The sequence below is a fragment of the Podarcis filfolensis genome (assembly GCF_964270895.1).
Source record: "Podarcis filfolensis genome assembly, chromosome: 1".
Taxonomy (NCBI): Eukaryota; Metazoa; Chordata; class Lepidosauria; order Squamata; family Lacertidae; genus Podarcis; species Podarcis filfolensis.
Window position 1 is genome coordinate 88259260 of NC_139604.1, and position 13813 is coordinate 88273072.

Sequence of the window (13813 nt, forward strand, 5' to 3'; positions counted from 1 at the left end):
CAAGTTGTCTGATTTTTGTAAGCCTTTTCATTAGGAGCCAACTCATGTGTGATGTGGAATTGCAGTCATTAAGTACATTTACATTTAAAACACATCTGAACTTTACTGTGATGTATGAACAGGGCCATTGTGTAATCAACCATTGATCTTACCATACTAATGTTGGAATTTATTGGACACTAATTATGACTTGAAGCAATATGCTAAAAAGCATAGAAAAGATACATTGTTGAATAATAATTTTATACCACTGTTAACTGAGGCTTATCAAGCCTAATATTTATAATAGCAAAAATAATTTGAAAAGGGCAGTTTTAATTTTTTTTTCCTGCAAAGCCTTGCTCTTCTATTTGTGCCTTTCATCTTATATCATAACCAGTTCTTCAGAATGAGGCTTTTCTTTTTTTGTTTCTTTTACCTTATATATTCAGGCTAAGTAATGTATTTCAATTTTCTTTTTAGAAGTTGAGGAGCTTCTATCATCTCTGAAACATGTTCAGCACACCCTGGTAGATCCCCAAAGCCAAGAGGAAATAGCTCTAATTTTACAGCTGGTTCAAAACACCGACTTTCAAAATGCATTTAAAATACATAATGCGGTTACCGTGCATATGAACAAAACCAGTCCACCATACCCACTTATCTCCAATGCGCAAGAGCTTGCACAAGAGGTATGTATAGTGTACATTTGCATCTAATAATGAAACTAGTAGTAGCTTATTTCAAATTGCCAGTCATAGTTATGTCATTAAAATGGGGTGGGGAACCAGCATATAGCCTGTATTACTCTCTGTTTTCTTTGTCCAGAAGAAAATAACTTCAGACTCTGAGAAGGTAGAAGTTTTATCAGTAGAAATGTAAGATGGCAGACAACAGTTCAGTATCCTAATTGATTTAAAAGATATCTCTGTTCTTCTGCAAGCTTCCTTGTTTAGGCTTCGTACTTCGGATACAATTCAATACCCAGGACCCAAAGGATCATCTGACTAGTTATGCATGCCGAAATGGACACTGAGCTTATTACTGTTGTGTCTTAAACAGCAGTCTACCATATCTCATTTCAAATAGCCTAAGGAGTCTCCCAAAAGCACATTTTGGTATGGAGTGGTAGTCTGGTCAGAGAAATAGTTTAAAGTTTCACTGTAAACCCCCAAACCCTTGTATGTTCTTAAAATAGCTCATAAGATCCTGGCCAAAAACTAAATAACATCAGCATGGTATGCTATTCAGCATTGAATTGCTTTTACTAAATTAATAGCCTCTAAAAAAGAAAGTGTATTGCAGATAAAGCAGCTTACTATAACAAACCAGTGTTTTGGTTATCACCTAAATAGGTGCTTGAAGCAAGCCTTTACCTTTTCTGTTTCTACCACTTCTGGCAATTTGTTCTATTTTTCTAACACATTTAAATTACTAAATGAAGCAAAAGTTAACATGGACTTGGCAGTAAATGTCCACTTTTCTTGTTACTACCAGGCTGATAGTAGCAGACACTGCACATGTAATTTTTACAAATGTGAAGCAGTTGCATGCAGGCACAGATCTGAGTTCATTCAGTACCTCAACAAATCAGCTAGTGAGTCTTGTTAACTTAAATTCTGTAGAATGAATTGGATTTTGTTTCTGCTAATGTTCAGAAGACTGACAGCTACTGCTACTTTGGACTAGCCAGTTATATAAAGTACTTTAACAGCCTATATGTTTATTTTGCTACTTTGAATGTTTACATTGCTTCTTGCCATCTGGAATTCCTGGGATGTTTGAGATGTGGATGGCTTTATTAATACTATTTTTTAAAATAATAACAATAATATTTAGAATATATAATAGGTGTAAAGTATTCAAAGCATTTCAGGCTAAAATATATTTTGCTTGTTGAGATTCTATTTTTTCATACACACATACTGTGCATTCTGTTATATCTGAATAGCTTACAATATTGAGCAAACATTTATTAGGATGCCTTGTCTTATAACAAAAAGAAAACAATATTAGTTTTTATCTAATGAAAATATGGCTGCAGTTTTAAGAACAGTCTATTTTGAACAGCTACTTTGCAAGGTCCCTATGAGAACTGGAAGCCTGGGTCAATAACAATAAATAACTATCCTAAGTTTTTTCATGTTCAATACCACAAGAAAATAGGACCAGCTGCTTAATTTGAGGTCTATGTCTGTATCAGAAGAGTCCTCATTTTTTAGTTTTCCTTTTAAAAAGGGCCATAAGAAAGTATTTTCAATAGCTTGGATAAGTGCATGGATGCTGTGCATATGCCCTACTGGGAGGCATTCCTTGTACTTTCTGACTAATATTCAAAATAGAGTATGTTGTTTGCTTTATTGCTTAAATGTGAGTACTGTGTAGGATAATTCTCAATCCAACTATTTCCTCACTGTTGTTACGGGCAAAAAGGTAGTTTTAATAACAAGGCAAGGAAAATATGATTTATCTATTTTTCTGAAACTTTAATTTAATTAGGAGGCTGAGCAAAGCATGCAGGCTTAAGGAATTTATGTGGAGATTAACTCCCTAAAATAATGTGGCGCACTCTGTCTCTGTTATAAAAATAGCTGTTGAACATCAAATTTAATTACATTGATTTTAAAGCCAGTTAAACGCGGCAAAATTGAGGGATAGGATTAGGGGGAAATAGTCTGAGTGTTCAGCCTCAAAGATCAGCTGATGCAAGATTCAAGAAAGTAGTTTCCGGCATGGAATGCTCTGTAGCACATTGGCAAGATATTACAATTCTAGACCCCATAGCATAATAATAGTGTGGACCTTCTAAGTGACAGTTTGTTTAGCATTTCTACGGAAGAAATGTTTGTTTATAAAAGCACTTCTGTACTGCTTTTCACATGATGTACCAAAGCGGTGTACAGCATGTTTAAAACAATTATATGTAGAAAAGTAGTCATATAATAAATGCAGGAAATGGAGAGTAAACAATCCAGCACTCAACAATCTACAAATACCTGGGTGAACAAAAAAGTTGTTAATTGCTCGCAGAAACACATTACTGAGGGGAAACTATTTAACAGCGCAGGCACCGCTGTAGTGAGAGCCCTTTCCTGGTTGATGCTAGATAGATCAGAGCAGGCCATGGAAGGGACTCTCTGAAGATCTTAGTTGACTGGTTCCCAGATTCTTTAGGCTCTTATGTAAATAGCAGAACTTTAAGCTTGGCTTGGAAGCAAATTGACCATCAGTGCAGTTCATTCAGGAGAGGTGTTACGTGCATGCAGTAGGATGTGCTAGTAAGCAACCTACCCATGGTATTCTACACTAGTTGCAGCTTCCAAACCAAGTCTCAGGGCAGCCCCACATGGACAGCTTGTTACAGCACTCTAATCTTGAGTTTACCAGCATGACTGTGACTAAACTGTAATCATCCAGAAGGGATTGTAGTTGGCATACCAGCCAGAGCTAGTAAAGGATGCTCTTTGCCACTGCACTTACATGGACCTCCAGTAACAATGATGGTTCTCAGAGAAACCCCAAACTGCATGCTTGTTCTTTCAGGGAAAGTGCAACCCCGCCCAGAATAAAAAATACACCTGATCCCTGGATCTCTGAACCATGCACTCACATGGCCTCTGTGTTGTACATCCTAACTGCCCAATTGACTCAGCATCTTTTAAGCAAGACTCCTTACAGATCTGAATGTCAGTCTGTAAAGCAATTGACTTTTCCAGGGTATGGGAGTTAATATTGTAGTGCCAAACTTCCCCCAATATTCACACAGATTTTTTTGCTGTTCCACCTCGGTTTCTGGTCCCCCCCTTTTTTTTAACTGTTAACAAGGTATTGATGGTGGATCAAAGCTAGTGCCACACTGGTTTTGAAGGAAACATCATTCACTTTGAAGTACAGAAATGAGTGTGATCTGTATATTCTGCAGACATCCTTTCTCTTTGAAATTATTTTGCCTGTCTCATAGCCTCAATCGTGAATATTTTTTCAATGAAAATGTTATGAATACTGAGGATCTGATTCAACCAACTAGTGCCACTAACAGAAGCCCACTCAAGGACTTCTGCCAGCACAACAGGGCCTTTCCCCTCTCTTCCCCATGTGTGCCCCCCAAATTGGTTCAGGGGGATCAGGAGAACCCTCAAAACAGCATGCTTAGATGGAGAGGGGAGATTGCTCCATCTCTGCAAGCAGAAATGATGGAGCAATCTCCTTAGTGCTATGTTGAATCCCTCTTGTGCATTCTATCTCATGCATCTCTGTCAAAATAGAAATTTGTGTAGCCATTCCTTTATTATTATTATTTTAATCTGATATAAAGTGTTATATAGAAAATTCAGCATCAGCTCATAGAAAAACAAACTTGGGAGATCAGACAAAGCTTTGGGTGGAGTTACACACTATCAGGAAGCACAAGGTTGGAATCTCATATTTGTAGAATTAGATGTATCCATGGGTGGAGAGATGTTCAGTGGAGATGTTGCAGGAGGGGATGTTCAGCTCTGCTCTGTCAGCCCTGCCCTCTCACCAGTATTCACTCTGCAAGCCTATTTTCAGACTGGCCTAGCTAGAGGAAAAATAATTGTGGTTGAAAGAAAGGGTTAAACACTCTCACTCGCTCTTGCTCTTAAAAGTGTCTGTGTGTATGTTGTTTAGTCTATGAAAATGGTTTGGGAACCAGTGTTTATGTAACATGAAGTTCTGCCCTTTTTAATTCTGGAAAGGTATTCTTACTGTGCAACTTATTTCGGGTGTTTGTGTGTGTTATGGGGTAGGATAGTAGACATCATCGTATTTTTGGTGTTCACCTGTGTTTCAGGTACAGAGTGTTTTGAAGCCAAGCCATCAGAAAGACGGATTGGAACTTAATTCTTTATTGAATGCCCCTCATATTCAGGTAGGAATAAACTGTTTATTTGCAAATGAAAAAACATTTCCATTGTTTTCTTAATGTCTATGTATTGTAAATTTCAGACATTTCTTCATGCCTAATATAGTAAAGTTCCATGGTCATGATTCAAAGAAATAATAGTTGCATACTGCAAAAACACACCTAAACAGTAGCTTTTCTTTTTGACTAAAAACTTCAAAATTCAAGCTACATAGGTTCTCTGCTATGTGTGTATCCTGCTATTTTGAAGTTTTGCCAGTAAGACACAGGTATGAGTCAAATATCTCATGAGGAATGTGCAGCTGCCTCAAGTGCTACACCTTCACAGGACAACTGCAATTAAAATTAAAATTAAAACGAAAACAAATGGGCAACGGCTATTTTCTGTTGTATTAATAGTCACAGCCTGCATTTATGAAAGCACAATCCTTTGTTCATTCAACCATAATTCTTGGTTATAGCTCTGTTATGTAGTTACCCATCCACGCTGAAAGCAAGAGAAAACATGTATGATATGACTGCCTTGGACCATAGCCTGCACGTTGAATCTTTATCTGCTTGGATTTTTTAAAGTGTCCCACTTATAATAAATTACCTCTAATGTGTGAATATCACTTTCTATAAATGGCACTGTTTGTTTTACACTAGGCACTGCTGTTGGCTCATGATAAAGTTGCTGAGCAGGAAATGCAACCAGAGCCAGTGACGGATGAAAAGATTTATGAGAATGTAGGTCTGTATGGAGGAGAGACAGTTAAAATAGTTCGCATTGAAAAGGCTAGAGATATTCCATTGGTGAGTATACTAAGGCAAGAGAGCCAATAAAAAGATGAATACCATAGTACTTTTGTATTACTTGGTCTGATCTCTGTGGCACATTCTCTCTCTAAAAAAATGCTGACACACTCAGATATAAGAAAGGACAGGTGCAAATACCTTTTCTTAGGGTGATCCCAGACATGCCTCCTTCATGAAATTGTACAGTTGACCCACATGGCACTGTGATCCGTTTGTACTCCTCCCATATTTTTCTAGTCTGCATCCATCTTTTTTCTTACCTTGGACGGTCTTATGAGGAGCATCACAATATTTTTGCAAATGTGGATGGGAAAATGCGCAGTTGGTGAACAGTAAGAGGAGTTACCCTGAAGAGGATGAATGAGGTTTAGGGGTACCCTTCCTTTCTTTATTATTTGCCCTACATTCCTGATTCAGAGCTGTTTTTTCCTCCATTTCCTTGATCTAAAACAGCTGGAACACTGGCTCTCAACTAATTAATTGCTTCCTGGAACTAAATGTCCTTAGCCCCCACACTTCAATTAGGTTTTTAATGAGGGAAAATTCAGCTGTGCTGTTGCTTTTATAAAACAGTTACACATATTTTCAGGGGTTCCTTAGTGCTCCCCTTGAAAACAGCAGTTCTTAATTGGAGTAAAAGCAGTATCCTTACATTGTGGGTTTTTAAAGGTTTTTTATTGTGTTCATGTGTGAGGATAGCAATGACAGTATATAGAAACAAAAATCTCAAACTAAAAAAGAAATACAAGATATAATCTTGCATGATATAATCTCTCTCACACATATATATCTTATCTAAATCTTACATTATGGTCCTCAGTGTATTCTAATCTATTCATAGTCGATTAAGAAATCACTCCAGCCACACCCTTCTCACCACTTCTGGAAATGTCTCATATTCTCCATTGTCCATTGTTATTGAATAAAGTCTCAGCACACAGCTCTAACAACCTGTGGCTGTGCTCTACATAAAGGTACCAAATCAGACTGGATAACTGTTAATAAAGTGAATCACAGGATCTGGCTGCTCCTGGTAGCCTCTTAGGTGAAATAATATCTACTCTAAAGACAACTTGCAGTTGCACCTCTTTTTTTTTATGAGTACAGGTACAGGGTGGGAGGCTTTCCTCAGAATCTTCTCTCTTCCTTATATTATCCTAGAAAAAACAATGGGAAGGTTTGCCCCTCCCTCCCCATAAACAGTAAGGGAGGAAGCTGAGGAGAGGAGAGGAGAGACCTGCCTTCCCTCCTCCATATAGAGCAATGTCCCATGACAGTCACCATCATCTGCAGTTCTTTTTTGAAAAATGAAAAGATGTTGCTGCCAGCCTTCCCTTTTCCTGCCATCTTGGATTAGGAATAAAGGAGTTCAAGTTTCTAGGCAGATTTTTCCTTAACCTGCTTACCTCCCTTCCCAATTTACAAAGCACTGCTTAGAGCTCACTCTTTATATGTGTATCTGTATGTACATGCACAGTCAGCCCATGGCACAATTTTTTCAGTTTTCCATGGTGAAATAGCACAACTAAGTGTTGTTGTTTTTTAAATGACTTAATGCACTCAGGAGCAGCTTTGAACAGCAGTGGTAACAGGTCTAACTCCAGCTTTTGACACTTTTGACAAGGAGAGGACGCTGTAGCTGGCAAAGAGATTGGGTTGTCAAAGGTTTATTGATGTACATGCACATACCACCCCAAGCCACAAGTCATATCTTCCTCATACACACTACTAAAATGTCTGAGAAGCAGCAGCTTCAAAAATGTTGAGAGAATGAGTGTGCGTCAATAATAAGAGGTGGGAAAATGAGAGGGAGCAATACTGCCCACATAGCTATTTCATTCCTGCACTTTAAGGTGAGATGGACGCTTTAAGAATCAGGAGACCTCTTGGAGAATAGACAAGCAATTGCAGTTCCACTTGTAATCTATAGTGCAAGAGCCTTAATTTGTAGCACTCCTGATTTTGTGGAAGGGAACATGAAATTGATGGCTCATGTTCTCAGGCTATGCTGAAAATTTAATTATATCCTATTGTTGGAAGACCTAGGTGGTGGTTTTCATTTTTGCTTGTTTGTAGAATGACGTTTTTATTGGAAAATTGAACTTAATTGCCTGTTCCTGTATTCCATAATGTACCTCTCAAATCTGATCAGTGACTGAAGCTACAGTATTTCGAATTTAAGATACAGATTTGGTAGTGCTACTGTGTTTCTTCATACACTAGTATTTTCCTGACTGCTTTATGCATTTCAGAATTTCCATGTGGTAATTTATAATAAAGATCAATAAGCAAGCATGCCTAGGCTCCACCTTTTGGTAGTTCCACTAGGACCTGATCATGGCTCAACCCTCATCACCACCTAAACAAGGTTTCTGGTGTTGTGGATCAGAAAGAATAATAAAATGTCACTTCATGGGGATGAAATGATCCCCCTCCAACGCTGTGGGTAACTGTCCTTGACTACGGCTATATAGCAACAAAAGGAAAGGGCAGGTTTTAACTCATTGAGCCACAAATATTGATGCTAATGTAACACATTCTGTAATTAAAAAAGATTGGATACAACATAATACCCAAGGCAAAGTCCTTAGCACAGATTTGATTTAACAGCACCATTACTACATGAGGTGCTGCAGGTAAGGCTAAGACCCTCCCTGTCTTGTTCCTTTAATTGCAATCATTAAATGTTTTTAATAGTGATTGCATGATCATTTCACATTCTCTTCTTCAAATGTCAATGTGGCTAACAAATCCAGAATAACAGTAATAAATCTATTAAATGCCATATCATCTAGAAGCACAACAAGATAGCAATATAAGAGCATCATAAAAACAGTGTAAATCAATAATTAAAATTCATTAAGAAGAGAAGCTTTCAAAACCCCAACTAAAAATGGGAAGAATATGTTTTGAGGAGCTGGATACTGTGCCTCCCTGCAAAACAAGAAAAGCTTATTCAGGCTCATTTTGTTGTTTTTGTCTTCTCTTAGACTTTTCTCTGATGTGCTAACTATAGAATTACAGTATTCCTTAGAATCTGTAGAGAACTTGTATTTTCAGAAATGTTATTTATTGTTGGTTATATTTCTGCTCTGCCCATCATCAGGAATTCAGGGTAGTATTCAGCATACATTGTCTTATGAAGTGAGTTAGACTAGAGTTATAGACTGACCCAAGACTGATCTGGGATTTGAACCTGTGTCTTCCCAATTCTACTTTATCCACCACACCACAATTATAGAAAATTTCTGACACTTTTAAATTATCACTTTTAATTATGCAGGGTGCTACAGTACGCAATGAAATGGATTCAGTCATCATTAGTCGAATAGTGAAGGGAGGTGCTGCAGAGAAGAGTGGGCTATTGCATGAAGGTGATGAAGTTCTGGAAATTAACGGAATTGAAATTCGTGGAAAGGATGTTAATGAGGTTTTTGATTTACTGGTATGTTGAGCATTGCTTTCATGGTATTCTGCTACTTACTATGATCCGACTTGTCCATTTAAATTTGTTAAATTCCAGTTCAGACTTTGATATGTTTTGCCAGCAGCTATGCTTAAAATGTTTGACCCCTGCATACCTTGCAGACAGCCTATGTCTTGTTACAGTTTCAAAGGTCAGAGGAGGACAGCCTTCTGAAATTGCCTTCAGCACAAATGGTAGCAGCTTGCAGGGTTGTTAATACTTGCTCATCAGTTCTGAAATGCTTCTTTCCCAGAGGTGTAGCAGAGTGCAGTCCTAGGAGTGAGACATTTTATATAAGCAGGGCTTTATAAAAGTATTTAGGATTATATTACTTGAATGCTATGTATAATTGTATGAGACTTTTATGTCTAGAATGTGGATTGTTCTGCACCACCTGTTCCTGAATATGCCAGAACATATTCGGAAATGTTCCAAGTTTGTATTAGGACATACTAGGAAATGATCAAAGTCCAACTCTTCTTTTAACCTGGCACTCCAGAAGGTTCCATGTACTTTTTGTCCAGTCAGCTTTGAATTGAATAATTCCCATGGACTGGCTTCAGCTACAAAGCTGCATCATCCTGGCTTTGGGTGTCATTTTCATTTCCTTAGTAAATTCCAGTTATGCTGCCCTAGGAGCACCATCTGACTTTATTCTAACATTACCTAGCCTGGCACATTACTTATGGGTGTAGTGTCTGGGCTAGCCATGCCTGTTGACATTAAGAGGTGAGACTTGAGACATAAAGCACAAGAATTGCCTTCCTGGGTTATACCAGAGTCCACTTAATCAAGCATTCTTTGTCTCAATGGTGACCTGAAGCATGTGAAGCCATTTATCTCCTTGTTTGGGGACCAGGCTGTTTTCTGAAAAGTGGAGGCAATTTGTCACATAAATATGCTAGACTAGAGCACTTCCAAATAGAGGTAGGGAAACTAAGATTAGAGTTCAGGGAGAAGAAAGACCTGTAAGAGCAGCAGCTTGAAATTCCTCCCCTCCCCTTCACCCAACCCATTGTTGCTCCCCATGCGTGAGTGTCTGACTTCAAGGCTGTTTTTAAGTTGTCAGTTACTAATGAATGTGCTTTTCCTCACAGGCGGACATGCACGGCACGCTGACATTTGTCCTGATTCCCAGTCAGCAGAGTAAGCCACCACCCACAAAAGAGACAGTGGTATGTTCTTGTGGCATATTTCCAGTGTATAACTTACCTTAATTGCAGGTGTTCAGTCGGTTTTATATTCTCTTTTTGTTGCTATTGAAGTCTCGTGTGTCTCCTTTACTGAATAGTAGACTACATTTAATTTAGCCATGATTTAAGAAGAGATTTTGAAAATGTTGGTTGCAGCAATTGTAAGTTGTCCCATAACATAGGGTTGCCATACGTCCAGACAGTGCTTCCAGCTTCAGTTTTCCAGCTAGGTCTGGGAAATTCCAGATGTATGGCAACCCTACCATAACATCACTTTTTGACACTATTGAAAATACATGACACAGGCAATCCATTTGTTATGTGAAGTAAGGAGAATAATAAAACTATTCTTATCCTTGGCCTTGCCAAGCAGTACCTTTTCCTGAGTAGGCATTTTGAGGAGGAGGAAAAAATGGGTTTTGGGACACTTACAATCCTTTGAGTGACTGGAAATATTAGAGGGATGTCTTTGGAGAGCAAGATTTCCTGCTTAAGAGGCAGGAGAAAAGTAGATAAGGATTGGATGATGGAGCAAAAGGCTTTCTGGGTGATTAGACGTGAGCTGTTAAACACAACAGATGTTTCTAGCATGTCATGTGCTGCTAATACAAGCTATCTTCATCTGATTTTTAACTCTCCCTGTACTATTTCCCAGATCTTCCCTGCAGTCCCAATTCCACAGGAGGCTTTGGGGAGGGCACAGTGGCCAGTAGAGAAGGGGAAGGAAGCCCTGTTGTGCAAATGACCTTTTTCATGCACATAATTTTTTAGTACAATCCGTTACTTGTTTATCCCATTTCAGGTTCTACATTACCATCTGTTACAAACCATCTTCATTTTCATCACAAAACTGCATCAGCTTTAAGCAGGGAACCTTTCAGTTTAGAAATGTCTTGAGTGTTTACTTATGTCTTAGTGAAGAAATAAGGTTTTCATACTAGATTCTGAGAGCAGAAACCACATTTGTTGTATTGATTTTTTTCCTTAAGCTCCTTAGATATTTGCTATTAAGTGTCTTGTTTCTGTAGTGAGTTGTATATGCAAAATGGTAGATAGTGCCTTGATCTGGGGTGTGCTTTCCATTAAGATTCATTTGCCTGCGCCTACCCCACTTTCTTCTGTGTCACCAGGATATTCCTCTTATAGTTATGCATCAAAGTGCCCTTTCATTGAGCTCAGAGTGACATTTCCCACCCCGCCCTATGTAAGCAGAATGACTTCTCGTTAAAAAATGAAAGTGGTGGAGGCGGGGGGAAGCAGGAACAAACATCAAGTCATCAATGTTTTCATAACGCAAGTGTCAAATTTATTTTAAAATTGGTAGTTTGTTACAAGAAAGTTTGTTCTAGCTGTCTGACATCTCTGTGTTACTTGGTTGATTGTGCTTGGAAAAAACACCATGATAATAATGAGTGCACAGAAATATCTGGAGCACACTTTTCCTAGCCATCTCCCACGTGCATGTACATGTGCCGCAGCTTTGTAATGCTGCACTTTCCCTGACAATTTGGATGGAGAAACTGGTTGGAGCTTGCTTGGGACAAGTTGCTTGGGATAGTTAAGCAGGAGAGCAGGCAGACCCAGCTTGAGTTCACACACAATCCATAATGGCTGGGCAGAAGCAAACTTTCCTTTGGAGGTCATCAGAGAATAGAAAATTAGTGCTCTCCTGTCCCTCTGATTTAAATTTGAGTCTGCCTTTTCAAGTCTAAGCTGTAGAGGGGAAGCCCTCTTGCCACTTCCAAGTTACTTACTGCCCAGTTAATTGTTCCTAATTTTTAATTGCCTTCTATACCAGTAGTTTATATTTTTATTTATGCTTCAGCTCTTCATTCTGTATTTGAAGTGAAAGTGGGATCTCTTATATACAAAAGGAACATATTGTCAGAGATTAATACTTGCAATTCCAGTCCATATTTATGTGTATACCTCTATATTTTCTAGATCCATGTGAAAGCTCACTTTGACTATGATCCATCTGATGACCCCTATGTCCCATGCAGAGAGCTAGGCTTATCCTTTCAAAAGGGAGATATACTCCATGTCATCAGCCAAGAAGATCCAAACTGGTGGCAGGCCTATCGAGATGGAGATGAGGAAAATCAGCCTTTGGCAGGCCTCATTCCAGGTATTTAATCATGGAGTATTTGTGTGTATTGAATATGTTTTTTTACAAAGAAGTTTCAGATACCATTGTCGTTGAACTACTGGGATGTTGCTTTGAATTGTTGTTGCATAGTCTCCTCCTTTGGTGAGTTGAGACTGCTGATGTGACCAAATTCCCAACAGGAGTCCTAATGTTGTAGATGTCTTTTAACTTTGGCATTTAAAAACAAAAACAAAATGAAAAAACTGATGCAGAGGTATGAGAAGAATTCTTATTGTGGGATTATCTTCCTCAAAGCGCTTATAGGGATCAAAATCTCAGTCCATTTTGAAATGTGATCACTCTTGAAACAGTGGTGTACTCTGAAATGGCAATAATTTCTCATTACTAATTATTAAATGTATTCTATCATTAAGGGAAAAGTTTTCAGCAACAAAGAGAAGCTATGAAGCAAACTATAGAGGAAGACAAAGAACCAGAAAAATCAGGTAGATGAAACTCTTCATGAAATACCTGATAACTAATAATCTTAAAAGAAACGCAGTCCTTGAACTGTGCCTCCTCTTTTTCAGTTCAAATACTTCAGTGATAGTGAGCATTTATCCACAGCTTTCATAACATGTTTAAGGAGAGCTGAACTGACCAAGCAACTTTTGCTGAGATACTGTCATTATATCCAACTCTTTGGGTGAAACTTAATGTACTCAGTGTTAGACTCACTGTAATCAGCAGGCAATTGATTCTGAGTGTGATTTAGCCATCTATTGCACTTTGACTCAGGTAGAACCTAGAAGTGGTACCATGTGTTTTGTCCTCCTTGATTACATATATGGATGTATTGTACTCAGGTGGGGGGTGTTTATTTTTAAAAATTAAAAAGATAAACCAAGGGAATGGACAGTTTTGCCTGTGTGGTCCCATTGACGGAAGACAGAAGTAGCAGTTCCTTAATACTGATATACAGACCAAGTAGGGAGTACAAACCTCTATGAACTTTTCTTCTACTTGTTCTTGCTAGTATAGCCCGTTCTTTAAAAAATTGATATCACATTTCCAATATGACAACTATCCTCTGTTTTGATATTCCAAGTGCCTCCTTAAGACACTTCTTTCACCATGGCTTATTCACTTTACTTACTTTTTCTTCCTCCCGAACATGTCATAGCTGTTCCTTGAGATCAGGGTGGCCACATTTTGTTGGTCCAACTCCCATCACCCCCAGCTAGCATGGCCAGTGATCAGGTATGATGGGAGTTGTAGACCAGCAACATCTGAAGTAACACACATTCTCCTTTCCTCCTTTAGATCGTAAGTCTGTGTGAGCAGGGTCTGCCTTGTGTTTAATTTGTGTACAACAGCTATCAATTTAACATGCTTTATAAAAT

The 13813-nt window shown here is 38.4% G+C and overlaps 1 protein-coding gene across 7 annotated transcripts in view; it reads left to right on the forward strand.

The window, feature by feature from the left end:
• The window catches only part of PALS1 (protein associated with LIN7 1, MAGUK p55 family member), a 59789-nt gene that overhangs the window by 35594 nt on the left and 10382 nt on the right, over nt 1-13813 (forward strand). For all 7 annotated transcript variants that reach the window (XM_083604666.1, XM_083604665.1, XM_083604661.1 and 4 more), the window contains 7 exons: nt 463-671; nt 4793-4870; nt 5513-5659; nt 8946-9107; nt 10226-10303; nt 12266-12449; nt 12845-12916. In XM_083604666.1, the coding sequence (XP_083460792.1) occupies nt 463-671; nt 4793-4870; nt 5513-5659; nt 8946-9107; nt 10226-10303; nt 12266-12449; nt 12845-12916 (930 nt within the window). The remainder of the gene's footprint in view (nt 1-462; nt 672-4792; nt 4871-5512; nt 5660-8945; nt 9108-10225; nt 10304-12265; nt 12450-12844; nt 12917-13813) is intronic.